Source organism: Alexandromys fortis, unplaced genomic scaffold (genome assembly GCF_014885135.2).
Source record: "Alexandromys fortis isolate MF-2015 unplaced genomic scaffold, M_Fortis_MF-2015_v1.1 scaffold_58, whole genome shotgun sequence".
Classification (NCBI taxonomy): domain Eukaryota; kingdom Metazoa; phylum Chordata; class Mammalia; order Rodentia; family Cricetidae; genus Alexandromys; species Alexandromys fortis.
Genome location: NW_026067940.1, coordinates 6,775,759 through 6,803,601, shown reverse-complemented (window position 1 = coordinate 6,803,601; position 27,843 = coordinate 6,775,759). Strand labels below are relative to the sequence as shown.

General features: G+C 51.9%; 1 protein-coding gene across 1 annotated transcript; it reads right to left on the bottom strand.

Annotated features, from left to right (window-relative positions):
• Positions 1 to 103: 103 nt before the first annotated feature.
• On the bottom strand, positions 104 to 27,547 carry Mfsd4a (major facilitator superfamily domain containing 4A). Its single transcript, XM_050147878.1, has 10 exons — positions 27,282 to 27,547; positions 19,699 to 19,897; positions 18,530 to 18,790; positions 14,723 to 14,888; positions 14,218 to 14,333; positions 13,078 to 13,251; positions 8,050 to 8,197; positions 4,877 to 4,947; positions 3,418 to 3,538; positions 104 to 2,088 (listed from the first exon to the last, which is right to left on the bottom strand). The coding sequence occupies exons 1-10, from the start codon at positions 27,509 to 27,511 to the stop codon at positions 2,033 to 2,035; spliced, it is 1,542 nt and encodes a 513-aa protein (XP_050003835.1). The 5' UTR covers positions 27,512 to 27,547; the 3' UTR covers positions 104 to 2,032.
• Positions 27,548 to 27,843: the final 296 nt, after the last annotated feature.

Sequence of the window (27,843 nt, the reverse complement as noted above, 5' to 3'; positions counted from 1 at the left end):
GAGAGACCTGTCTCCGGGGAGCATTAGACCAGTCGAGCTTCTGTAAAAAGGGTCACCTGCCTTTCATGATGGATCACACACCTCCTAATTTTAAAATAGTTTATTTTAGGAAAGTATTAGATTTGTTTAATCTTCTCTGTTAATACATCAATCGTCACCAATGTAGATATAACCAGTGATTTTTCTTTCTAAATCTGTATAAAAAAGGATGTTTTCTTGAAAAACTACAAGAAAAAATACAACTGCTTTTCTCCTCGCCCAGGTCAGTTACTACAGTTGGATTGCACGTTTCAACTTGGCTAGCATTAGGTGCTTCGGAAAGGATTTATAAATAGAGTTAAAAGGATTTGCTTAGGCCGCAGCGTTTCAAAGTGGCCTTTGCTCCTCGCGTTACAGTTTGTACCAAACGTGAATGGCGTCTAAGCTGCTCATGAGGCTTGTAATAAACGTGAAAACTTGAGCCCTCGGAAGGTGGTTCCCACGTTGGGCATGTAGCAAATACTCCATACACACTTAATTCTCTCAGAACTCCTGTGAGGTAGGGTGATTTTAGAAACGCCACCTTACTGGTAATGCCTGGGGCGGGGCAGGGGGCGGAGCTGTATGGGGCGGAGCCGGAGGGGGCGGGGGCGAGGTCAGGCTCACAGCTCGAAGGTGAGGCTGGTACTTGATCCAGGTGTCTGTTCTGGTGTGTGAGCAGCCCTTGGGGCGTTCACATGAACACATGTCTACGCACAGAGAATGTACAGGTAAACACATGACTGTAACGGAATGTTTCACTCCTTCCAGAAGTCTGTAACAGCCACACCAGTGATTCCAGAAACCTTGCGCTCAGCCTTGTCCAGGCTGGTGAGCCTGCATTCTTGCATTCTCTGCCTTACTAACCCTCTGTGTTCTGTATAGAACTGCGGACTCCTGACAGACACCGCTCTCTGTATACTGCATGGCTTGAATTATTCAGTAGGCCTAGATTTCTATGAAAAAAAAAGACTTTGACACCGTATAAAATTTTCCTCTATAAAAGGTACAAAACGTCAATGAGCTGTTTTTTAAAAATTCTCAGCGCTGCTTCTGCACCGTGTAGATGTCAGTAAGGAAAAACAGGATGTCCATTTCATTCTCCTTGTGCTTTCTGAACCAATTAAACTTTGCTTATTAGCAGTGAGATGCTGGTAAAACCATCTGTTCCCGGGGAGGGGGGCCACGGTCGCGATGTGGTTTTGCCATTTCTGTGCCGTGGCTGACCTCGGACTGTCACTGAGCAGCTGAGAGGAGCAGCAGCATTCTGTCACTTAGAAATACCGCCCCTTCTGTGTCCCAGACACAGTGACCTCAGGGGCATCGGCCATGTAAAATTAGAAAGTGGTGTCTTGAGTACTACCTCCGTTTACCTGCAAATTAATTTACTTAAAAATCATGGCTGCACGACTAGCTCTCAAAATGAAAATTTAACAGTCGGCTTGTATAAAGCTGGTCCGAGTTAGCCCCGTGTGCCGCTGACCTAGGGTCTCAAAACAAGATACAGCATTTCCTTTGTTGTCTTAGGACACAAGTGACCTCTTGGTTTCTGCAGGAGTAATGCGAGGGACTTTGGACCATGGGTAAGGGAAGAACACATAAATCCTTTTCAACATGCCAGAGGGATTTGATTCATTTAAAATATATCTAAATATATCTACACCTAGCAATGATTCAGCTTTATGATTTTGGCATTTTTGTTAAACCTCAACTAAAAGTGATCTGAAGCCCAGAGTGTAGCCCATGCACAGGGTGATGGGACGGGGAGGTGTGAGCGCTGTCTTTTGCCCTCCCATCTGGTTACCGTGGGCTGTAAGTCTGAACCAGAGAAGAAGACACTAAAGTGCCAGGCAGGTGCTTGATTTGTCCAGGGAACACTCAGGGAACAGGACCCAACTTCTTGGCTAAGTGTGAAAGAAAAAGATAAAAAGCGAGGTGGCAGGGGAGACCTCCTCTGTGACCCTTGGCCTCCTGTGTCAGTTTGGTCACCCTGTCGCTCAGGAGGCTGAGGTCTTCACCTCTGGTAGCTCTCAGGGTTCTCCACGCCAAGGGGTTTGTCTTGGGTAAGGACTACGAAAGAAAACATAAACAGCACAGGTAGCAGATGTGGGTGGCCCCAGCTTGCTCCGCAACAGCTCGCTCTAGAGAGTGAACTAGGTTTTTGCTTCTCTGCTGTTCTGGGGCTCTGTAGCACACACGGTGGGAAGTCAGACCAAGTTCTGGTGAAGTGCTGATAGGGGCAGCTAGCGAGACTAGTGTCTGGGGCTGGGGGGAGACACAGGGGCTGTCAGTCACTGGATGTTTGACAGAATGGCGTGCCTCTTTTTCCTTCTTTCTTCCTCCTCTCGTTCTCCTCCTCCTTCTTCTTCTGCACTGTCTTTGGTTTATTTGTGTTATTTGTGTGTGTTGGCCTCTCTCCTGCTGGGCCTCTATAGTTCTGGGGGTTAGGGTGTCTGCTCTCCTGTTGGGCCTGTATAGTTAAGTTTTGTTGGTTTTTGTTTTGTTTTGTTGAGACAGAGACTCACTATGTAGTCCCATCTGACCTGAAACTCACTCTGTAGACCAGGCTGGCCTTGAACTCACAGAGAACCACCTGCCTCTGCCTCCCAAGTGCTGGGATTAAAGGCACATGCCACCATGCCTGGCTCAGTGCTTAGTATGTAGAGTGGAGAGTGGACATGGCTACTTAGCAAGAAAGGGTAGTAGTTCTTCAGGGGTTGTGTGTGTGTGTGTGTGTGTGTGTGTGTGTGTGTGAGTGTGTGTGTGTGCGTGTATGTGTGTGTTGTGTGTATTATTCTGCTTTCACAGAAAGAACGCTGGTTCTGCTCGGGCACCTTCTGCTAAGAACAGCACAATGCATGGCTGAAGTCCCTGGGCAAGGGACATGCAGAGTTACAAAAATAGCCTTCGTACTACCCTGGCCCGGGGTCTTCAGGAGGGAGACTATTCTTAGGAGTGTCTCTGTCCCAAAGGAACTCTTCCCTGCCATTTGGCCAAAATGATTTCTTTCTGAAGAAGCAATTTGGACAAGAGTCAAAACCTCAAACTGCAAGGAAGTGGTCAGTTAGGCCACTGGGCCAAGCTCCAGCCAGGGAGGCAAGCTCTGTCCTCTCCTGCCCTCGACTTTTGGCCCCAGGACCCACTGTGAAGGGAACGGCAGGAAGACAGGTTCACGGTCCATGCCCCTCTGCTAACAGGGAAGCCGTGAGTCAGCCTGTTCTACTCTCTCCAGCGTGAACAATCAAGGAAAGCAGGAAGAGGGGAAAGGGCAGCGGTAGGAAAATAAACACTTCCTTGCACTTCACTTGGGACAGAACAGCTCTTCTGACTGTTAAAATCATATTCCTTCCCCACCCCCGCTGTTTCCCCTCTCTGCGCAGAGACAAGTTTTCTCCTTACCTGATGAGAGTTCAGGGTGTATCCTGTGGAAAAACAGGAGCGAGATGTAGAAGAGAAAAGCCAGGCAGCCAAAGATCACCCCACAGACCAGGAAACTGTAACTGCCCTGGGCCTGGAAGATCTGCCAGAGAGGAACAGAAGAGCGGCCATTAAATTTCCACGTGACCATGCACCAGAAAATAAAATGGTCGCCTTGGGCCCTGGTAGGCTTCAGTCAAGTTGGGGCCATCCTACCAGACACAAGAATGTAGGGGAAGTCTTCCCAAGGTTACAGGTCTGGTGAAGACAAAAGCTCTGCTCTAAAGCCAGGGTTGGACCTGTCTATACCCCATATACTCTTTCAGTTCCATCTTCTAGAACTTTCTGGAAAACTCCATATGATAACTGAAATTCCAAGTACATGAGATATTTCTATACCCATAGGTCTAACTGAAACTTTGCTGAAGGGGTGTGTGTGTGTGAGAGAGAGAGAGAGGGAGGGGGATCTTTTAATTTTTTATTATGGAAATTTAGAACATGTCAAAGTAGCAAATAGAGCTTTCCTAGGCCACCAATTTAAGAAACCACACCACGTCCAGTATGGCGGTGCACACCTTTAATCCCAGCACTCGGGAGCTACAGGCAGGTGGATCTCTGTGAGTTCAAGGTCAGCCTTGTCTACCTAGCAAATTCTAGGACTACATAAAGAAACTAAGATTTTTTTTTTTTAAAAAAAAAAAAGTGAGAAAGGAAGAAAGAAACCACACCAAATCAGACCCCAGACATGGCATTTCAATGCAGAGAACAACAAAATTAATTCTTCGCCTTCGTCAGGAGGGAAGAGAAAGGAGGCTCCAAGAGCTGGCAGGAATTTTGGAGGGATACAACCCAGGCTACACACCCCTGCTGGCTGTTACTAAGAGCCAACTGACCTAGAGAAAGCTGCTCTGTTTATTTATGTTTCGGGGTCCTGTGCTGTGAAAAGCCTGACCTCTCTGTATGGTAGTCAAGGAAAGCAGTGTTGATTTTAACATTTGATTTCCGGGGAAACAAATGTAACCTGGGCGTGTTGAAGGAAAGCTAGGGCAGGCGCTGGACGTGAACGGGGGTCCTGGTTAGCAGGGCCACAGACTGGGAGACATGGACCTGGGCAGATGGATAAAGAACACTGCCAGACTCGGGGCACACCATCTGGACTCTGAGGGCCAACAGCATTCTCATGGGGCCCCCCTGGCCCCAGGCCCAGACGGCCGTGTTTGCTTTGGATTCGTGCATTCAGTCATTAAGGTCTCCGCATCCCACATCCAGAGGCCTGGCTTTTGAGTCTGGCTGGCGTGGAAATGGGAAACGGCTAGCTCCAGCCTGGTGGGATTCAGGAAGTGAGAGCTTGGACTTAAAGGCGGTTGGCTGAATCTTCTCATCTACTTGGGGGAGTGCTCCCCAACCACTGCCCCTCCCACCCCGAGAGGACCCCACTTACCAAACCAACCAGCATCTGCAGGACCATCTCGCCAATTCCTGCCCCGGTCACCAGCACTGTAGTCGCACAGCCTAGCCAAACGGGAAGGGGAGGTTGGGTGAGAGCAAGCCAAGGATGCAGAAGTGAAGCTATCTGAATCCAGAGCATCCTGGCACGCCTCGGGAAGGTCTAAGAGAGGACTGTGGGTTAAGACATCTAGGGCTCCAATCTGTGACTACCTCAGGATGGTCTCCCTCCACTTATTCCTATGTCTCTTTCTTGTTCTCAAACCTTCAACCATTCATAGCTGTGTAGCCTGGCATTCGGGACTCTTCTCAGCTGACCACTGCCTGCCCTTCCAGAGAGATCAAGACCTTCAGAGCACAAGCGTAGCGTCAGAACCTGAAGTCCAAGGCCAGTTATAACACCCCTCGCCAGGTTTGTGTGTTTTCTCTAGAATACTGGTCCAGGACAGACACTTGAGGCCAGGTCCCTCCACTTCAGGACAAGTCTAAATGCTTTATGTGGTTTGTAAGGCCATCTCTGGCTCCCCAGCCACCCTTCAACCAGGATAAACTGACGTCATGACCTGTGTTGCGGCCTGTCTCGGATGCGATCCTTTACTGACCCACGGAAGATTCCTCTCCCTCCGCCAGCTCATGTGTTGCGGCTGAGTTTACATTTCCTTTACGTACATCTTCCACAGTCCCTATGCATAGGATGGCAGCTTCTTCTCTAGCCCTGAGTGCCCGTTCCCTGCACATTCGGACCCCACTAGCTGATGGTCTTTCTTGGCTACCAGACACTATTTATTCCAGGAGGCTGACTGCCTCTCTGGTTCCCTGACACATGCCAGAGCTCATGGCACCGTGGCCAATGATGACACATCTCCTGAGGGCTCTATCTTCTTCCAGCCCTTTCTCCCTCAAGTCAATCCCCGTCCTGCTTGTGCCTGCACATCCTTCCTCCGCACCTTACTTCTGTTTCCCACCCTGTTCTCCATGCAGGGCAGCTCACATCCGTCAGATTTCTAAACTGCACACTGCTCACTCCCCTCTCTGAATTCCAAGGGCTCCCCACTGTTGTGTGTGTTCTTTTGAGTCACCCTGGGACCCTTCTGCACATCAGCAACAGTGTCATAAACGTGCAGCTAGGGAGCCCTGTGAGCCATCAGTGGTGCCAATCAACCAAGAGCTTTCCATTTTCTACCATGCAGCGCATTCCTATGGGATCAGCATCTGTCTCTGGGCTGTTTTTGTGGTGCTGGGGAGCAAACCCAGGGCTTCCACATGCAAGGCAAGTGCTCAGCCATTGAGGCGCAACCAGCCCAGCAGAGGAAGGCTGCTGCTGCTGCTACTTCCTCCGTCCTCTTCCTCCTCCTTTTCTTCCTTCTTCTTCCTCCTCTCTCCTCTTCTTTCTTCTTCCTCCTCCCTCCTCTTCCTCTTTCTTCTTCTTTCCTCTTCCTTCTTCCTCTTCCTTCTTTTTCCTCCTCTCTCCTCTTCCTCCTCCTTTCTCTTCCTCCTCCCTCCTCCTCCTTCTTCCTCCTCCTCCTCCTTTTTAGAGGTCAGGTCTTAGTATGTAGCACTAACTGGCCTAGACCTTATGTAGCTCTGCCAGCTTCTGTTTCCCAAGTGTTAGAATTACAGGTGTGAGCCACCATATGACAAAGAAGCCACCACCACATGACAGACAAGAAAACTGAGGCTCAGTGAGAAGAAAGAAATGAGGTCACTGGAGGTCATTGACCTGAAAATACAGAGGTGGGACTGATGCTTGTGTCTGCAATGTCCCTAAAGCCTAGACTTTCTGTTGTCCCTTTCCGGGACTGTGTTGGAGAGGACACAGCCTAGGTACAGAAGCTGTGAGACGGGCCACACAGCAGGGATGGGCCTGAGTCAAGTGATCCACAAAGATGGCGGCCATCCCTCTCTGAGGAGATCAGAGATACTTCCTGGAAGGGCACAGGGTGGGGGAGTTGATGGAGGCGGTCCAGATGGAGAGTGGTTATGGCCAAAGCATGATGGGCCAGAGTGACTGCTGTGTCATCAAGAAACTCCAAGTATTTGGTGTGGATAGACTGCAGGCCTGTCACTCAGAGGGTCCCCTAGGCCTTGTGACATTCCCACACCTAGATGCTGTCAGAGCAGGCCACCTCCTGCTCTGTGACATCCCACTCAGAGGAGCCTGGGCTCTGGTTGTCTATTAGAACTCCAGGGAATCCCAGTGCTAAGCCAGTGGGTCAGAGGGGGGCAAGACTGAAGGGCAACGAGCAAGCCGAGACCTACAAAGGCAGAGGAGGTGACCGGAGAGGGCAGCATTATAAATATTAAATATGCCAAGCAAGTAAATGATGAGGCAGGCTGAATTAAGTGTGGACCGTGGGAAGTGACAGGCAGATGGGGCTGAGTGTCATCTGGCAGAGCCTGTTACTGTCATACTGGAACACCAGTTCATCTCTCAAAACTGACACGGGACGTTGTTCCATCACTTAACGGATTCTCCTGAGTTAGAGTCCAAGAACTTTGGTATCCCGGGGAGTTGCCCTCCCTGCTGCCAGGATGAGCTGGGGGAAGGGACTGTGTCTCCTGGGCACGTCCCCTGTTCTTCATGATGTCCTCAGTAGCACACAAGTGCGTTCCCAGGATGGGTGCTGACTCTGGCTGATGCTGTTTCTGCCCTCAGTTCCACCAAGGTCAAGGCTGCTTCTGAATCACCGTTCAAAAGAATTTTTCCTGATTTGAGATGTGTCTCAGCCATGTGCTGAACCCCACTTAGAGGATCCAGAAGCCAGAAACTCGAAGACACTTGATTCTTCAGCTCATCCTATCCCTGGATTGTTTGTCTTCTAAGTTGATCACAGACATGACACTGTAGCAGCCAATATGTCAGCTGACCCATAATGTTCTCGAGGAAGAGGAAGGAGATGGACGAGGAAGCCGCAAGACTTCCCTGTGGCCTACAAGGACACACACAGGAGACAGACACAGAAAGCCACGGACCGGACACACAGGAGACACAGAAAGTCACAGACTGGACACCCGTGATCAAACATGCTTGCTCTCACAGGCCAGGGGGCGTTTTAATTTTCCTGGTAAAAGAAAGTCCAGGCCTAGAATACCACAGCAAACTGGGAGCAGGAGAGGAGGTGGCCACCAGCTGCAGAGAACATGCTTCTGTGTTCCTCTGCCACTCACCTTTGTACTGAAGGATGTCCTCAGTGTAGGCCAGCATACTGGGGAAGGTGCTACTCAGAAACAGCCCCAGGCTTGCGGTCCCCACGAACAGGAAGATGACATTGTAGGAAAAAATAAGCAGCAACAGGAATGTCACCACCACTCCCACCTGTCACAGCGGAGGCAGAGGCACCTTAGAGAAAGGCAGGCACATCCTCGCTGGCCCCAGGAGAATGGTGTAGCCCATGCGCCACCCTGTGGTCTCATTGATACCTGCAACATCGCTAGTGCAGGGTCCGGGAAAGACTGCAACCTGGGCAATCGCGCACTCCTACCCCCAGCATCCAGTGAACACAGGGACTAAGCACTGCTGGTCCCCAGGGTATTCTATGAATCTGGGTCATCAATATTCTCCTTCCCACTGGTGGAGGGGGTAACACCCCACTCTTCCATGAAGCATGGTTCCCTGACACCTGAGTTCCAGGGTCCAGAGTGAGGAAGCCATGAGCCAGCAGTATGGGTGGTGGACATTGGGTCCCCACTCTCTGGGAATCAACACAAGCACCCAGGAGGACCAATGGTGGTGGTAACCAGCTTGGTGCCTCTTAGATTTCTCTTAAATCCCATGGCTGGAGCTGAGAAATGGATAACTCAGGTTGCATGCCCAGACATCTTTGTGGCTCATCCAAGTCTCTGCCCTACAGGCAGAGTTTCACAAAAATAACCCAGTTTCTATGCTCTTTAAAAATGTTTTTTTATGTAAGTGTTGAGTGATTTCTATGCGAAACCCAACCGGGAGGAAAGCAGAGCAGCGCAAGGCTGGGAGTCCAAGGCCCCAGGAGCGGGTCCACGCTGAGTGTCTCCCAGTGTGGAGCCCTAAAGGGGCCGTCCCCGGGAACCCTACAGTCTTCATCTTTACACCAGGTGTGCTAGCAAGGGGATGGCGAGGCTGGTGGTGAAATGATTGGAGACTGGAAGTGTTGAGCTTCCAATGAATGTTCGATTACTCTAGGATTTCTGTGTGGTTTCCCTACCCTGAAGGCTGGGAGACAAACCCACGACTTGGTACCCACTTGGCAAGTCCTGCACCCCCAAGCTACAGCCCCAGCTCTGCGCTCTAAAGAAACTCCGTGTTCTATGCCAAGTCCTAGCTTTGATGGGAAAATGTCCCTGGATTGGGGGCTGTACATGTAGATCGGTGTTAGAGAACTCAGCCTGGGCGCCCAAGGCCCTGGGTTTGAGCCTCAGCACCACAAAACAAATCGTATCCTAGGATGTGCCTGTATGCCTGTTTCTAGGAGAATAAATACACAGACCTAAAAGTCATGCAAAAAAAATCACAGCCAGTCCCGAACCCATTCCTCCACTTGCAGATGAAGGACTGGACAGGCGGAGAGGAAGGGACCTTTCACAGAGTCACAGCAGACCTTGGGGAGAGGGAAGCAAGTGACCCCAGCACATGAACCCCATTAGCTCGGCCTCAAGATCTCTCAGAAGTGAGGTGTTCTAGAATCACCCTCCCCCCTCCTGCCCGAGAGAAAGCCATCAGGAAACAGAGGCTGAAGATGAACACTTCCCTTCACCATGGAGAGGCAACTTCAAGGCCTCTTTCATGTGGTAAAAACACAAAGGCAGCGGGCTATGGCGGTGCACACCTGTAATCCCAGGGTTTAGGAGTCTGAGGCAGGAGAATTATGAATTAGAAGCAGCCTGGGCTACACAGTAAGACCTTGTCTCAAACAAACCAAACAAAACCAGAAAACCAGGCACTGGAGCAATTACTCAGCAGTTAAAGAGCACTGGCTTCTCTTTCCCAGGACCTGGGTTTGAGTCCCAGCACCTACATGATGACCCACAGGCAGCAGTAACTCCAGTTCCAGGGAGTCTGATATTCCCCGCTCCCTGCCCCTGCCTCTGCAGGCACCAGGCAGGCAAGGGAACTGCACCGACATATATTCAGGGAAAGCACCCATACACAACACCCTGGAACCCTCATAAAGGTGGAGAGAGAAAACCAGCTCTTCAGAGTTGTCCTGTGGCCTCCACACACAGCATGGTCCAGGTATACCTCCTGACATATCTCTCTCTCTCTCTCTCTCTCTCTCTCTCTCTCTCTCTCTCTCTCTCTCTCTCACACACACACACACACACACACACACACACACACCTACTACTATTAAATTAAGTTAAAAGAGCAGAAGTTGCTGGGCGGCAGTGGCGCACGCCTTTAATCCCAGCACTCGGGAAGCAGAGGCAGGCGGATCTCTGTGAGTTTGAGATCAGCCTGGTCTACAAGAGCTAGTTCCAGAACAGGCTCCAAAGCAACAGAGAAACCCTGTCAAAGGAAAAAAAAAAAAAACCAGAAGTCACAGGTATATCTATGGCTCCAAATATAACACATTTCTTTGGCACGATGACCACACAGCTCTGTTTATTCTTTCTTCCTCTCTGCTCAGTTCCTGGGCATGACCAGAATTCTATTGTGGGGTCTCCATTCACATCCCCTTTGCTGCAGTCACAAGGTTCAAATGTCTCCATGCTAGGGACACTTACTATCCTTACAACCATGATGCTGGTCCAGAAAAGCCAGACACACGTAAGAAACTGCTCCACAGACACAGCCATCCCCTGGACCACCGACAGTGTGATCCCCACTGAACTTGGACTTTCCACTACCTGTCTGTCCCTGCCCAGCAGCTAACTGAAAACCCTATTCATTCTCTGCTGTCCACCAGTCGTATTTAGGAGTTGGCTCTAGGGGCTGGTATAGCTCAGCAGTCTAGCACATCCTTAGCACCCCACCCCCTGAAAAAACAAGACTCCACACACCTGTAACCCAGAAACAAAGCGGACATTGTTCTGGAGTCTGCTGAACATTGGAGGAGGTGCTGAACAAGAGGTGCTGAAAACCATCCTGACCCCTGGCGGCCCAACACTTGGAACTCATGAAGCTGTGAAAGCCTCTCACTAGCACCAAGTGCCTTTTTTTTTTTTTTTTTTTTTTTTGTGCGCCTGCACCTAACTGTGAGGAGCTGCGTTTGTCAAGGTGGTGAAGCCTTTGAGGCTGGGCACATCAGCCTGGTGACTAGGAGATAGGAGAGGATTGGTGGGCTGGGGAAACCCCCAGGGTGGTTAGCTGTTGCCATGTACTGGTTAAAGACTAGCGCAAAGAGTAACCTCAAGATGCCACCAAAGATGACTTTCCGCACAGGAAATGAGCAAAGGAAATACTTAGCTCTAAGGGGCGGGGAAACACTTCCGTGTCGTCGTTTGGATTTCAGAAGACCCACAGGTACAGGCTGGGTCTTTAGGGTATTTTTGTAGCTTGAACTTACAGGTGGTAGGACCCTGACCCGGTGGGACTCCCTAGGTCACTGGAGGCATGTCACTGGAAGGGACTGTGGCCATCCCACCCTCCCTTCTGCCCTTTTCCCCGGCTTATGACACTAACAATATTCCCAGGCCTACTCCAGCCTTTGCCATCCAGCACCCCAGAGACTAGATCATAGACTAGAACACCCCAAAGTGAGAGCCAGACTAACCCCTGTCTCTTTATAGTTACCATACGCATGTCACTGTAGTGATGGAAGGGCCCCATCCATGCGATCGCTCTAGCCTCCTCCTTGAGCCCTGTTTTCTTCCCCCTTCACTCAGAAAAGTCTTGTCCCCCCTGCCCCATGAAACGTCAGAGAACCTTTCTGCCTAGTTCTGCCCTCTCTCAACTATTCTGCAAGAATGAACAACCTCTCCCTGACTACCATCAGAAGCGTTTTAATTGCTGCTTGTTTATTCATAGGTGAGTTCTCTCTGTTGCCCAGGCTGACCTTGAACTTAACCCTTCTGTCACCTCCCAAGTGCTGGGACTGTAGGGATGCACCATCACCACACCTAGCTGGGAAGTCTTTCTTTGTTTCCTTCTTTCTTTGTTTGTTTCTTTCTTTCTTTTAAAATATTTATTTATTTATTATGTATACAGCATTCCTTCCATGTATGCCTGCAGGCCAGAAGAGGGCACCAAACCCCATTACAGACGGTTGTGAGCCACCATATGGTTGCTAGGAATTGAACTCAGGACCTTTGGAAGAACAGTCAGTGCTCTTAACCTCTGAGCCATCTCTCCAGCCCCCATCTTTTTTTAATGTTATGTGTATGGGTGTTTTGCTTGCATATATGTCTGTGCACCAATTGTGTGCAATGCCAGAGGAGGACACAAGAGGGCATCAGATCCCCGGACCTGGATTTACAGAGCGTAGTTAGTCATCCCATGGGTACTAGAAATCGAACCTGGTCCTGGAAGGGCAGCCAGTACCCTTAACCACCGAGCCATCACTGCAGCTTGAGAAGTGCTTTCTTTCAGTGGATTTCCTGGAAAAGCCGTGAGTTCCCAATCCCTGGAGGTTTTAAAACAGAGACTGGCAGGGATGTCGCAGAAGTGATCCAAGACTCAGGGGAAGTTTGACAGAGATGTACCCTAAGGGTTATGTAATCTGGAGTCCTTTGTCATAGATGGTGACATGGACATACATCAGGACACAAACCTTTATCTATTGCTTGGCCCAGACCCTGTTCCCAGCCAAGCTAGTTCCTTTGCCTGGCTACATAATAGTCTGGCCATCCAAGACTCTCCTGGACAGTTGCCAAAGGCAAATCCTAGGTCAGGCCAGAAGCATTGACTCCAAAGCCTTGCTCCACTGGCGAGAGGACTCCGAACATCCGGGCACGGTGAGAAGTGCAGGAGGACCAAGGCTGAGACCTACATCCCTCATAATCCTGGCAGATGTCTGCTAGGGACCACTTTCCACGCCATAGTAATCACCCACTGTCTCTTCTGTTGAGGTGTTTAAGGACATAAAGTCAGTGGCCCAGGCAGGGGAAGGAACTCTGCCAAGGATACACAGCAGGTTCCTCTTCCTTGATCTCCACCCTCCCTTGCCAGCATCTCCCCTCCTCCATTTCTACCTCCTCACCGTTCCAGCAGAATACAGTCCTGAACAAATGTCTCGGGTAAGGGCAGGAATAAACAAAGTCTGTGTTCCTAAGAACACTTACCACGTTGATGAACACCATGGTGGCTGGCCTCATCCTGGAGGAGACAGGGATGGAGATGAGCCGGCCCAGGGTGATGAAGCCCCAGAAGAGGCTGGGGAGGTAACCAGCCGTCTTGTGTCCGACAGACAGTGGCTTCTCCACAGCATAGCTATACACAAAGGCAGAATACGCACCCTGTGTGAAGAGTGGAGAGAGTGAGCCTCACTGAGCACGCCAGGGCCTCAGCTGGGACAGGCTGGGGAGGGCGGGCAGAGGCCATCTGGTCTTGTCCCTGGTGGCTCAGCCCAAGATGCCCTGGGAGCTAAGATCATGTGGTACACTCACACCTAAGCTGAGAACAGAAATGGTGCCACATAGGGCACCTGAGATATCACTAGGTCCCCATGGGGAATCCCTACAAGGCTTGGGCAGACAGGCCTGGCTAGAAGGAAAAGGGCTTAGCCTCTTGCTTTACAAATGAAAGAAAGAGAGGAGAGGGGTCCACATTCACCCTAGAGTGGTCTGCTGTGGCCTGGAGCTTGTGAATAGAGCCTTCTCTTAGGAAAGTCCCTCCTACAGCAGTCAATCACAGCCAATCAGGACGTCCCTAACCTAGAAGACTTCTGAAAAGGGCACTAAAAAGAGTTGACAGAGTCACCCACTGGATGGACAGAGGGGCTGGAATGTGGCTTGTTTATGACATGAGCTTGTGAAGCCCCATTGACAGCACACCAGAGTTTATATAGTATGGCCTCTCACAGGGCAACAGGGCTGTGAGCTGTCAAAACTGTGGGTCACAGCCAGGTATGGTGCTTTTGGGAGAAGGACCAAGAGTTCAAAGCCAGCCTAGGCTACATTTGATCAAAACAGAGCAAAGCAACTAGAACTGAAAAATCCTGGGTCACATAGAATTGGAAATAAAACAAACAAAACACCAGATAGGGCTCTTTCTAGAATTCACCAATAAAACGGAATGGTGAGAACAGAACAGATTCCTGGTCCTCACGGGCTGTGGCCACTGTAGGAAATGGGCAGGACACCAGTTCATTGCTCTGTAGGTGAAGTTCTGCGGACCCCTTGTGCTTTTTTATCTTCTTCCCAGTCCAGGCTGGGTACCACGGTAGAGGCCTCTCAGCAGAGCACGCTAAGATGAAGGCTCACCATCATCCCGTCCGTCATGAAGAGGACCAGAGCGGCTGTGATGTGGATGGCGAAGAAAGAGCAGGGGGCACCCCGGAAGTTCCTCCTCTGACAGCAGCTGAACAGGTCCTCCTGCCCTGAAGGAGGCACAGAAGGGTGGGGAGAGTCAACCCTTGCTCCAACCCCTCTGCTCGCCTAGTTAGGGGCGTCAGCAGGGGCTGCTTGCCGCCTCCACCTCCCCAGCTTTCAGGTACCTGTGAGGAGCGGCCACTATTCTTTGCCCACTCCTGGTAGAACTCAGGCTCACAGAGGTTAGCTAACTCCCCTAAGGTAACCCGGGAGAGAGTAGAGAGGATGGAGACAATCTTCCCTTTTCATTCTTCCTGCCAGGTAGCTCCATCTCTTACTTACCTTACAAAAACTGCCAGGACCAAAGATTGTTTCTGACCCCTAGCCCTGCGCTCTAGGTTCATCTTCTGGGTGTGGGGTTTCTAGGGCAGCCAGAATAGATTACAAGAGCCCGCACCTGAGTGTGACTGAAACCTGGGGGCCAGTGAGGAGGTGTCGTCCTTCTCAGCGGGCCGGGTCTCCAGTGCCAGCTCGTCTGCAGACAGGAGCAGTGGCTTCCGCTGGGGGCAGGTCAGCAGCCGCTCCTTGGACAGCAGGAAGAGAACAGCCAGGGGCACTGGGAGCTGAGGGCGGTAGAGGGGGCAGGAGGGTCTGGCTTGCTACATGTGGTCCATGCGGCAGGCTTACAGTCCAAGGTGCCCACCTCACCAAAGAGCCTTTGCCAACCCATGAGCCAGGCATTTGGGTACCATCTAGGCTTGGTGTGAGCAGTGCTGGCCTCGGCCACACCTATTTCTCACAGGAGATAGGGAAGCCTTTCAAAGCCTGGATTTACAAGGGGCCTGACTACTTAGGCCAGGTGCCGGTGACCGGCTTACTAACACCCTTGCTCCCAATACTGCTACAGCACAGTGCCTCTTGTTTCTGTGTGTCACAGCCCGATAAAATGTGACTGGGGGTGGCAGTCTGGAAAGAGCACTCGCTGTTCTTGCAGCAGGCTTAGATTTAGTTCCCAATACCCACATGGTGCTTCACCACCATTATAACTCTAGTTCCCCGGGGATCCGACACCGTTCTCCGGCCTTCGCAGTCACTAGATGCACCCGAGATACCCTGACATGCAGGCAAAATACTCATACGCATCATGTCATTTTTGAAAGTGCCATCAGGGGGCAGAGGATGCGGCTCAGTGGACGGTACCTGTCTACCAAGCATGAGGCCCCTGGGTTTATCCCTGGTACTATCAAGGGGTGAGAAAAATGTGCTGAAAAGATTTGTTATCACATTTCCCAGATGGGACAAACGAGGCTCAAAGTTATTATACAGCCACATACTGTTAGGACTGGAGGAGACCTGGGAGGTCGACTAGACACAGAGAGTGCAGGGTTCCCCCCTACGGCCAGCACTGGTTTTCGGATTCCAGCCTGTATGCATGTTCCTACCTCTGGGCTGCTGGAGTGATGCTGTATCCTCGGAGGGTACTGAGCTCTGTTAGGAGCTAGATGACTAAGCTAGAAAACACAGGCATGGGAAAGTGCCTGTCTCCCCTCCCCCTGCCCAGCTCTCTGCTCTCCACACGGGGAGCTGGTTAGTCCCAAAGGTGCTCCCTAACCCAGTAGGAAACTCCTCCTACTTCTGAGGTTGCCTGGAGAAGCGGCCACTGCCTCCCACAGGTGTTCCTGCCCAGGCCCCGTCACCCTCACTACCAGAAAACTTTATGAAATCTAACTGCTGTTCTTCCTGGTCTGGCTGTAAAGATGCTCACACCAGTCTGAAGACTAAAAGCCACCCAACCCCACACCGACACCTCCCTGTGGTGCTCTTGAGAGCCTATTTCAACACTCGAAAGGCAGCCAAGGTCACAGGTGTGTTGCCACACACCTGGAGTCTCTGCTACTCAGAAGGCAGGAGCTAAAGATCAGCCCAGGGCACCCCAAGTGTAACCCCAACTCACAATTTACAACAACAAACAAGTTCAAACAGCCCTTGGAAGTTATAAAGCCACACACAGAGACCCGCATGGCAAGAGACCTGTGCCTCTGTGCTGGGGAGACTCAGCCCTCCCTCCAGCAACTGGGGAAGCAGGAAGCAGGCATGGAGGCCTCAGCAGCAGAAAGCCTGACAGAAAGCCAAAGGGAAGCAGCTGAACCCCAGGCCTGGCACTTGGGAGGCCTAAGGAGGTGGGTGAAGGGAACAGCTTCACGACAGATTAGCTGGCAGGAACATACCTCGCTTTTACAGGAATCCCATTCGGGGACACCGGTGCCACCCTGAAGACCAGCCAGTGCCGGGCAGGTGTGTATGTGTGTGAGCGTAAGGAAGCCAGTCCATCTACTGCTGTAATTCCTTCAGCCGTGGGCTATTTATGTTCAGACACACACAAATAGGGAAATTCCCAGAAATCTTGTAGCAAGCAGCCTCGCCAGTCTGCACCTTTGTGAGGAGAACAGACCCTGGGCCTATATAGGGCTTCCTGCATGCAGAGTCATAGCAGGGATCTTTCCCTAAGCAGGGATGCAGGTTCAAAGCTGCCTTGATCCAAAATGGTAGCCACGGATATAAAAGGGACAGGAGAGAGGAAAAAGTGGTACCTTGTTGAGGGCATGACTGACCTTCCAGCCCAGGAAAAGGAGCAGACTAGGCCTCTCTCAGTTCCCTATCAGGGCCTCAGGCCAGTGAGGTGTGACACCCTCTGCATGCCCAGCACTGATCTGGTCGGGGCTTAGGGCCCTTTCAGTCCTTTATGCAGGCATTCCTCTGAAGCAGTGCAGTAGCCACCGGCCTCTGGAAGACCGGGAAGGCCTACGGCAGAGAGGTTCTGGGCGAAAGTGAGGAGGCTCACACAGGGACTCTCTCCCACAGCCAAGCTACTGGCCACCTGGAATATCTTCACTTCCGGCCCATGATGAGGCCAGTCATTAAGATGGTTTGAGCGGTCACTTCCAAGCCTGATGGGTGGGGGACCAACAATCTCCCCTGGTTCACAGGGGATCCTCTTGAGGTGCAGAGCACTGGAGGGTTCTAGGTGGAAGCCAGAATCAACGCTGACTTGGCCATGTGCACGAAAGGGGCCTGAGCGGCTAAGCTGGTCGGGGTCAGTGGTCTCTGTGCTGTCTAGTGTCTTGTTAGTGACCCAAACTGGAGTCACACGGAAACAGGGAACCTAAATTGAGAAAATGCCCCATCAGTTTGGCCCGAGGTCACGTCTGTGGGAGCACTTTCTTGATTTATGCTTGGCATGGGTGATGTTGCCCTTAAGCAGGCAGTCTTGGGTTGCTTTAAAAAAGAGAGATAGAGAGATGGCTCAGAGGTTAAGGGCACTGACTGCTCTTCCAGAGGTCCTGAGTTCAGTTCCCAGCAACTACATAGTGGCTTACAACCATCTGTAATGAGATCTGGTGCCCTCGTCTGGCCTGCATGCATGCAGACAGAAAACTGTATACATAATAAATAATATTTTTTTTTAAAAAAAAAGCGAGCTGGGGGAGTGGGGAACTGGGTAGATGATGGCTCAGCAGTTGAGTGCACTGGCTGCTCTTCCAGAGAACCCCGGTTCAATTCCTAGCACCCACATAGCAGCTTACACACGTCTGTAACTCCAGTTCCAGGGGTTCCGACACCCTCACACAGACATACATGCAGGTAAAACACCACAGAACGTAAAATAAAAATAGTTTTTTTTAAAAAAAAGCAAACAATAAGCCACGGGGAGCAAGGCAGCAAGCAGTGTTCCTCCATGCCTTCCGCTTCAGTTCCTGCCTCCAGGTTCCCGCCCTGGCTTCCCTCCATCATGGGCTATAAAGCGAAAGCCAAAATAAACCCTTTTCCCCTTTAGCTGCTATGGTCACAGAACAAACCAAACGAGGACAGTCTCTCTGTCGTTTCTACCACAGGAAGCAGGAACTCAAGGCGCAGGGCCCAGGAGATCCCCATCAGTGATGAAGGACCCCAGAGAAGAAGCCACTATCCGCCATGATGGGCCTCTTGGTCATGGAGGAACAGAAATGATTTTCCACAAGCCTCAGAGAACTTGGAAGCTGACCCTGATTTTCACTGTGTAAACAGAGCCACAGCCTTCCTTTCTTGAGAACTGCCAACACAGAGTCACAGTGCGGGACTTTGGAGATGATCCCTACAGGTCACTTCTCTCCCCTGACTGGGGCCAGGCATGTTTCCTGGGTCTGAAGATTCTGTGCTGGGAAGCTGGACTGGGAGGCCTGCATTGTCCCCAGCTCCTTACCCTACCTGCACCAGGGACACTTACGTTGATGAGAGCCATGATCCAGAAGGCATAGGATACGTGGTTCTCTGTCGAATCCTTTGGGGGCAGCCTAGGGATCGTCTGGTTTGACCAAGGCTGGGTTGCTGCATGATGCTGGCCCAGGACCGGGGATGCATGGAACAGGTGGCTTCTGGAGGTGGCATTGGCTGTGCTATTAGCAGGAAAGCAGTTGGCCTCTGACAGGAAGGGATCAGCAATCAGGGGGCTCAGCAGAGCACCAAAGCCCACGAAGAAATGGAGGACCTGGGTGGGGGGTGGGTACCACTCAGCCTGCTTCAGGACTTGCTTCCAGAGGGTGCAACCTCCCCTCACCTTTTACGGGGAAGACTCAGGAAGCAGGAGAGAGAAGGAAGAACGTCGAGAAAAGCCCCCTTGCGCCACACTCGATACCTGGGGTAACTGGTGTGGCAGGAGTCAACCCTTCCTCCCCCTCTCCCTTCCCCAACTCTATTGGCATTGGTGCTGTGCCCGTTATGGTGGTCAGTTTCACCAGCTTGATTGGACTAAGACACAGCTGGGGCACCAGGAAAGCACCCCTCTGGGGATGTCTGTGAAGGCATTTCCAGGGAGGCTTAACTAATGAGGGAAGACCCACCCCAAATATGGGTGACCCCATTCCATCAGCTGGGGGCTGAGGCTGAGTCACAAAAGGAAAAGGAGACAGCCAAAACCTGGCAATCCCCTGTCTGTTCCCTAGTTGGTGCCAAGGACTGAGCCACTCCTGACCACACCATTCCCTCACCCCCACCCCCCACATCATGGACTGCATCCCCCTAAACTGTGAGCCAAAATTAACTCTATTCCCTTAACTTGCTTCCTTGGGTACTTGGTAACAGCCACAAATGCTGGGTGACTGGAAGGAAAGAGGAGAGGAGGAGAGAGACGTGAGAACGGACAGCAAGCCCTCAGTAACACTGCCTTTCCTCGTTAGAGAACTTTAGTTAACACCGGGATTCCTGGGAGAGGCCAACAAGGTAGGCAGAGATCACCCCTGGAGAGAGGGAGAAAGCCAAACCCAGGTATTAGGTTACTGATGGTGTGTGGCCCAGCTAGTAAGTGATCAGGACAGGCTGAGCCACCACCATCCCTGGAGACAGCCTGGGAGCTCCCTACGCTCTGCCCAGTACCCAGCCTCCCCCTGTGCAGCTCACCTGAAGGAAGAAGGCTGAGTCCTTCTGGTATATCCTCACCAGCTGCATGTTGGCCACGGTGTCGATGCAGCCCATGGCTAGGCCCGCCAGCGCTATGACCGAGGCCAATACCTTCACATCATGGCAGAAGGGGATGACAGCAAATACCAGGGAGATGGCCAGGGTAGAGGTGAAGAGGGCCCATAACGATTGGGCCAGGCTGGGCAGGGGAAAGCTGGAGTCAGCAGAGGAGTCCAGAGCCTCCCTGGAAGGCCCCTGCTCCTCCCCATTGCTCTGCTACCAGTGGGAAGGGAACTGCTCACAAGCTGTGGGCTGCAGGCAGGTGCATGAGTAAGCGTGTCCTAAGTGCAGCAATAGCCTCTCATGGCTGCCACGAGTACTCCGGATGTCATACTGTTGCTCACTAAGCTCAGCTACCACATTATGTTGCTAAAACCTTAAATTATCCATGTTAAGCAATTCTGTGAGACAATGTTCCTGTCCCTCCCAGGGGGGCTCCTTTGAGCATCTTCAAGGGACATCTACAGATAAGGGTTGGGGACCCAGGATGAGCCTGAGCCTGGAAGTCCTCAGCTGGGCAAGAGTAGGGCCAGGTAAGCTACATGTACCCTTCACACAGGAATTGACAAGGGCTGTCTTTGTAGGCAGAGCCAAGCTGCCAGGAGCAAAGCTACAGCACAGAATCTGGTTTATTCAGTACGCCTCTTCAAGGACAGAGGTCAGGGGCTATCCCCACGGAGACCAATCTGAGCAGTCCCCAGTGCAGACAGACTCAGAACATGTGGAGGGCTATCCCCATGAGAGACGGATGTCAAGATCCTTTTGGCAGGGAGTTCTACCTTATAACCAAGTGCCTAGCGACAGGATCCGGCTTGTGTGTTTTGGACCACTCTATAGGCTAATGGGCTGGGTTGGGGGAAGAGCTTGGGCAACAAGAAGGTTCTGGAGGCTGTGGAAGAATGTCCTCAGATTATGAAAAGGGAGAGGGGTGATTCCAGAACACTGGAAGAGCAGAGGGGACCCCCAGAGGTGGAGCAGACTGTCTTTTGCCAGCACTCGACTCTGGTCTCCCGGGCACTCAGCCACCTCATCTCCTTGCATCCGATTAAAGCCTTTATCAGAGGAGTTCTGTTGATGGCAGCAGTTCATTATTTTGTTATTTTCTCATTTCCAGGCTGATCTGCTGAGGAGATCACTGTTCATGACCCCTGTCTGTTCCCACTCAGAACCTGGGGTAGACTAGCTTCAAAGCCCGACTGAAGACAGTAGAGGGAAGGTGGCTACAATGTGGCTGCAGTCTTGCAGCTGTCCCTTGGTCCCTGCTCTGACAATCCCCAGCGCTGACCACCCAGCTAACCTGACTCCGGTGCTTGCTTGTGTTCCTGCTTCCTGCTCTGTGATACCACATCTCACCGGCCTCTTCCTCCGAACCCAGTTCAGAGGGGATGCCTATGCACACAAGGCTTGACGAAAATGGTAGACCTTAACTTTCCACCCTCTCTCTCTCCTCCCACACTTCCTTTCCTTGTCTAAGACAGGCAGGCAACCTCTTGCAGACCAACTTTGGGAATAGGGAATAGCAAGGGTCACTTCTATATGTACCTTCACCGACCCACTGACCCGTTACCACGGCCTCACTCACAGGCCAAGTACAAATACTCTCTGAGGAATTAACCCATTATGTATGGCAGCTCTCCTAGCACTCTGAGGTGGAAGGAGGAAGACAGAGAGATCAGCACAGCCTGGGCTACTCAGCAAGACCATTCATCAAAAACGCAAAAGAAACCAAATAATTGGATGAGACCTGGGTGGGGGGTGGCCACACTGTGTATCTATCAGGTGTCCTGGGGTACGGCTTGTGTGGAAGTGGTCCAGGACAGCCCTCAGGCTTCTCACAAAACCCTGAGGGCATAGAATCTAAGACCTGTAAGCTGTGACAGAAGAAACCACGGGGAGGTAGGGAAGGGAAAGAAGGGTAAGGCCTGGTGTTGCCAGGTGTGCAAAAGCCACCGACATTCATCCACAGTGGTACAGACTTTTAGTACACGTGAGCTGAGCATACTGGGAGGTGGACCTCACGCCTGTGCCCATTTGACTCATGAGTGAACCCAGGCTAGGAGGAAGAAGACATGGAAAATCCCTTCCCTCTGTCTCCTGCCAGGACTTGGGCTGTGGTTGGAGTCTAAGCTGGCTACCAGAGTCTGGAAGGCTGACCCCACATTTGTCCTGAGAGTAGACCAGCGGTTCAGTCTTGCAGGTATTGCAGGGCTGCGTGTAGACATTCCAGAAATCCTTCAGGATGGAACGTGGCTCCCAGGGCCAGGCTAAAGTATATGCATTGCCGATTTTAAATCCCTTTCAGGAAGGTGGGTAACTGGAGATTACAGAGTAATAACGTTAAAAAGATTTTGACATCAAAGACACAGTGGACTGTGTGATGAAAACCCTTGGTTCGAGGCTCACCTCTGATTCTGCCCAAAGTGTGACCCGTGGCAAGTCACTACCTCTCCCCTCTTGAGCCTCGGTTTCCTCCCCTCTAACTGAGGATAGCCAAGTGCTCCATCTTAAGGCCTCATGAGGTTCCCTCTCCAGTTCTCATCCCTCCTTGCAGCACTGGACCCAGGATATGTGCCAGCGAGAAGGCCGGGACTAGTGCCAGTTCTAGGTGCCTTCCCACCTTTCTCGTGAGTGATCCTCGTAGGTTGATCCAGGAATGCCCCAGGAGCCCACCTCCTGGCCACACGGTGTGTACCAGTGAGAGCAGCTCAGCTAGCACCCAGGGACCTTCTCACCTTACAGACCAGGAAGCTGAGGTCTAGATGGGAAGACAGTAGTATGAAACTGAGCCCAGGGGCTTGACCCCCAACGGAGGCCAACATCCAGCAGAGCGCCACTGGCCTGCCCTCCACTGGAACTCAGACATGAATGTTAAATGAATCTCTTTCCTCCAGGGCCTAAGAAACATATGCCAGAAAGCCTGATAAATGGTCAAGTTACTTATTAATGACTTCACAGGAAGCCGTAAATGGGAGTGGAGAGAAGGAGGGGCCCCAGCATCCTCCTTCAAGTTGGCTAAGATTATGGAGGCATTGCCTGCTCGGCCACTTTGGCTCTGTGACCTTGAGTGAGCTGCCCTAACCCCTCTCAGCACTGGTTGCCAGGTACACATGTGACCACTTTGGTGTGTCCCTGCCTTGGGCACCTGGTGCCGTGAAAAGACAGACAGGGCCACTCCTGCTCTCTGTCTGCAGCTGGGGAGAACTCTGCTGAGGCCTCATTCCACGCTGCTGGAGTCACCCCACCGCTGTTCTCCGCAGGAACTCCCTCTCCGTGGCAAGATGCTCGGGGCCTCTCCTTTCCCAGTTTCAATGGACCCATCTCTTTCTATAGAAGACCCAGGGAAGGGATGGGGACAGATTGGTGGGAGTCCCAGGAGAAGCCTCATCTACCTACTTGAGGGAAAGAAAGTCCTTTCAGGAACTAGGATCAGTTGGCAATTTTCTCTCAAGCCAGGCTGGTGGGGACAAGAAGGGCTCCCTATACCGCAGTCACCTCAAGCCTCCGTATGGATGTTCATGGCCCCATGTTGGGGAGGCAGGACTGCCCTGTTTGACCCAGGCTGTGGCTGCACCCTGCCCCAGTGTCTCTCTGGGTGCTGAACATTTGCAAAGTGCCTTAGAGCCAAACCTTAGGTCTGTCTGCCCAGACACCTCTCCCCCAGTTCCTGACATACCTGACCTGTTTCTCAAGAGGCAGTTCTTTTGCTGTATCAGAACCCTTGTAAGGACAGCCCCATAGGCTTGCCTGCCCCTTTTTTATGCATCGTTTCATTTACCTGACCACCTACTTGTGAAAATCTGGTTATTTCCACTTATTTATGACAAGTAATGTGCACATCCAGGCACACATTTTGGTGTGGGCAAATGTTTTCCCTTCTCTTGAGCGTAGACTGAGGAGCAGAACTGTCGGGTTCATGCTAACTCCATGCTGAAGCTTTGCTTGTCTTATTTTGATTGAGACAGGTTCTCAGGTAGTCTAGGCTGGCCTCAGAGGCCTTATGTAGTGAAGGATAGCTATGAATCTCCATCCTCATGTCTCTGTCTCCCACGGACCGGGACTACAGGCTTACACCCCTATGCCTGGCTTTCAGATGTTTTTATACAAGAACCTTTCTGGTGCTGAACTCCCAGTAGGACTCTGGCACATGGTGGACAAGCTGTTGACGGGACAAACAGAGGCTTCTGGAAGTGAGGTCAGTCAGAGCCCAGCCCAGAGAGGGGAACTGGAGGTGTTGCGGTCCAGGGTCTGCAGGAGGCCAGAGACTCGAGATGCAAGTGGACTTAGAGCTGGCTATGAGGAAGGTGTGAAGACTCGGTTAGCTCTAAGGGTTTGCAGGAGGGATTTTTACCTGGGTCTAGGCAGCAGGAGACTTGATGATAAGAGGGACTTAAGATTTAAAAAGATAGATAAGGAAGGTGACAATTGGCACATGTAGCTATGCAGCCCTCGACCACTTAGTGCAGGGGAGAAGCCAAGGAGATGCTGGCGATCTTAGATTGTCAATCTACTGATGACCTGAGATAAGGGGGTTTCCCAGCTGACCGGGGTGATTATACAGGTCCCACAAAACCAGAAAAAAACCTTTTGTCTAAATACCCCTTATCTGTCCTGTCAATCACATGCCTCCTTAGCCTGCCAGCCACCTGGCTTTCTATGTCTATTCTCTAGATTTCCTCTTTGCGCTCAACAAGATTTTCCTAGGGAGGCTCCAGTTCAGGATCCAGTGGCTGTTCCTCCTCTGCTGGCCCTGCAGATGGCCTTCTTTAAAGGCCAAGCCCTTCGTCTCTGCTAAGGGGAGCGGAGGAAGGCTGGGTTGCCCTGGGGTCCCACTCCAATGCTTGCCCTACAGAGGCATCTAGAAGGCTCCCTGTGGCCCAGGGCCCTCAGATTAGGCAGGAGATAGGATCTAAGCAGAACCTTAAAGCAAAACATCTGTGTGTCTCTCCCGCCCCCCTCTCTACAGCTGGCCCCTGAGATTGGTTAAGGCAATCCCCCATTCTGAGTGCCAGCCTGGCTCACTGACTGGTAATCACTTAAGCTGAAAAGCACTTCCTTGCAGGGGCATTAGCATTTCAACAGACGGGGAGGTTGTGCTCCCGACTTTAGAGGCCATGTCAGGATTGGCTGGGCTTCTGTTCACTTCCGGGGTGGGAATGGGGAGACCGCTCAGACTTAGCCAGGTGGGGGCCATCATTGCAGACACCCAAAATCTCCCCTTCTTCCCCACCAGAACCCTGCTTTGCTCTGTACCAAAGAAAACAGTTCTTGGTCTTGAAGCTGTGAGGGCCGAGACTTAGAATTTAAAGGCCAACCCCGAGAGCCCTGCTTGGCTCTGGAAGAGCCCAGAGGTCCACACTGCCTTCCCAGGGACTGTCAGAGCTCAAGAAAACTCAGCTCATGAAGACCGACAGGATATCTATGCATCTCCATCTCCTGCACAGACCTTAGCAACGGAGCAGTCACAACAGAGCGGGAGCCCCTTCCAAGGCACCTGGGACTACGGACAAATGCCCACATGCAAACCCTGGAACTGTGCAATGTGGGAAAAAGTCCCCCTTCCTTTCCCTCCCTTCCTTCCTTCCTTCCTTCCTTCCTTCCTTCCTTCCTTCCTTTCCTTTCTTCCCTTTTCCTTTTCCTTTTTTTTTTGTTTTTTTTTTTTTGTTTTTTTTTTGGTTTTTTTGTTTTGGTTGCTTGAGACAAGGTCTTGCTACGTAGCCCAGGCTGGCCTTCAACTCAAGGTTCTCCTGACTCAGCTTCTGGAGAGCTGGGATTACCACACCTAGGTGAATTTCATAACCACTCTATACCTCTGCTTCCTCGTGTATAAAACAGAGACAATATTATTACTTTGCAGGGCTGTAGTGAAAATGAAATGGGTTGATACAAGAACTAAGAATAGCCCTGGCACAGGCCTTCTGCACAATGGTTTAGTAACTATTGTTGACATGGCCGTGGTTTCCTGCTGCAGGGCTCTCTCTCTCTCTTGCCTATTCCGAGCCCTGGTGGATAAGGAACCTAGAGACAGGAGCAAAGCCAGGGAGAGGTGGCCCAGTTGGGTGTGTATGTCTTCCCATTTCAGAAAGACAGGCTTAGAATGATCCTCATTCGCCTTCCTGTTTGCACCACATGTGTTCCCAAAAAGTCCTAGGAAGGAGAGCTTCTCCAAGTCACATCCGTGAGGGTCAGGAGTGTGGCCCAGCAGCAGGGAGCTTGCCTGACACATATGCTTCCATGGGTTTCACGCCCAGCACCCCCACACAACGACAGTCAGAGATATTCCCTCTTTCTCTTCATTAATTTTCTAGGTTGAACAGGTCTTTAAAATTCCTGTATATCTGACCCTATCCCAAACCCACAAAAAAAACCCCAAAAAATAAAAAAGCAACAACAAAAAAACAAAACAAAATCAAACAACAACAACAACAAAAAACCACTGATAGGTACAAGACTTGCTTTGGAAAATTCTTGCATTTGCAAGAGAATATGGGGGAAATGAAAACCGTCACTTTCCAGTTACTGAGAATTGCTCTGGATTGCCTCGACTGGGGTCCACTCTCTGTGGACATCTGTACTGCATCTTCCCACCGCTGCTGCACACACAGCTGGAGGAGTAAGCACTTAGAGCCTTCGGGCCCAGAATGGTCTCTACACCCGGATTTTTTAACTACTTATTTTGTGATAGACCTCCCAACCGTGGTTTTACGGTCCAGGTGGAATTTGGAGGACCACATAGCAGCCTCAGCTCTAGGTCTCTCTCTGCTCCTGACTGAACAGAGAAGGAAGGCTGCTGCCCTTCTGGAAGAGGGACTCCTATACAGTTAGCCGGGAGAATAACATTCTGCGTGGCACCCAAAGGGTGTCATTCCGAGTGCCAGAGAGAGATCAGAGCTCTGTCCTGGCAGAGGCCAGGGAGGAGTAACAAGGTAGAAGGGTACAGAGGGGGACCCTGGGCACCAGAGATAGAGGATGGAAGAGAAGCTTTATATTTCTCTACCTGGCCCTCACTATATGGTCTCAGAGGCCCAAGGGCTCAACCTCTGAAGACCAGCGCTGGCTCCCTCAGGAGACCCCAGGAGCTTACCACCTGTGCCAACTGATGCGGAGCGACTATTAGTAGAGCCAACAATGGGTGCCTGTTCAAACCCACAGGCCAGTCCTGTCACCGAGAACTGCTCCCTGAACTGGCACCACCAACTGTCTTCCCATCTCAGTGCCAATTCCACCTCCAGTGCTGGGGCTACAAAACCTCAAGAGGAGCAGCGAAATAAGGGTCCTACGCATCTCTGCACATTCCATCACTTCTTGGCTGGTGGGCATGGAGAGCGAGGGCGGAACGGTTTTAAGCTCTCTCAGGGGTGAATGAAGGCAAATACCTAGCCCAGAAGTCACCTTCAGTCCCGGGAGAGTTTTCCGGGAGAGCTTGTGGTGGGGGAGGGAGGCAGCCCCTGGGCTAAGACCCAGCCCAGCAGGGCAGGTGGTCGCAGCTGCGGGGAAGTGGAGGGGCGCGCGGGCGCGACACTCACGTCCTCTTGAAGACGCCCCCGAGGGCGCTGCCCAGCAGGAGGCAGAGCTGCTGCGAGAAGAAGACCCAGGAGATCTGGGGCAGCGAGCTGTGCGTTTGGCAGCGGAGGTCCAGCAGCGTGGGCCCCAGGAAGGCGATGCACAGGCCGAAGCTGAAGAAGACGCTCCAGTAGGTGAGCGTGGGCTGCAGGTTGCGGCGGAGCAGCCCCGACACCCGGCCGTCGCAGCCCATGACTCGGCCGGCTGCTCGCAGCGAGCCCAGGGCCGAGTGCGGCGGTCGACAGGAGGCAGGGCGGGAGGAGGAGAAGAGAGGAGGGGAGCGCCAAGCGGCTGCCCCGCCCTCGGCCAGCGCGCACAGGGACGCCCGGCGGTCGGGGGCGCCGTGGACGCACGTGTCCCGCCGCGGGGACCGCCCTGCCTCGCCCCGCCTTGCCTCGAGTCCCCGGGGGGCCCGGGCTGGAACCCACCCGGGCACGACCCGCCGGCTAGCGCCAAACGCTCCACGAACCCCACACGGCTGCCTTTCCTCTTGGAGACCTGAATCCTCTTCAGTTGATCCTGGGG

Excerpts from the sequence above, each read along its gene's own strand:
- Mfsd4a (XM_050147878.1), bottom strand. The coding sequence starts at position 27,511 with ATGGGCTGCGACGGCCGGGTGTCGGGGCTGCTCCGCCGCAACCTGCAG. Across the intron at positions 14,889-18,529 it reads GGATCATGGCTCTCATCAAC|CTCCCAGTGCCCCTGGCTGT; the intron begins GTAAGTGTCCCT and ends TACCGCCCTCAG. Across the intron at positions 4,948-8,049 it reads GGACATCCTTCAGTACAAAG|GCTGTGCGACTACAGTGCTG; the intron begins GTGAGTGGCAGA and ends CCGTTTGGCTAG.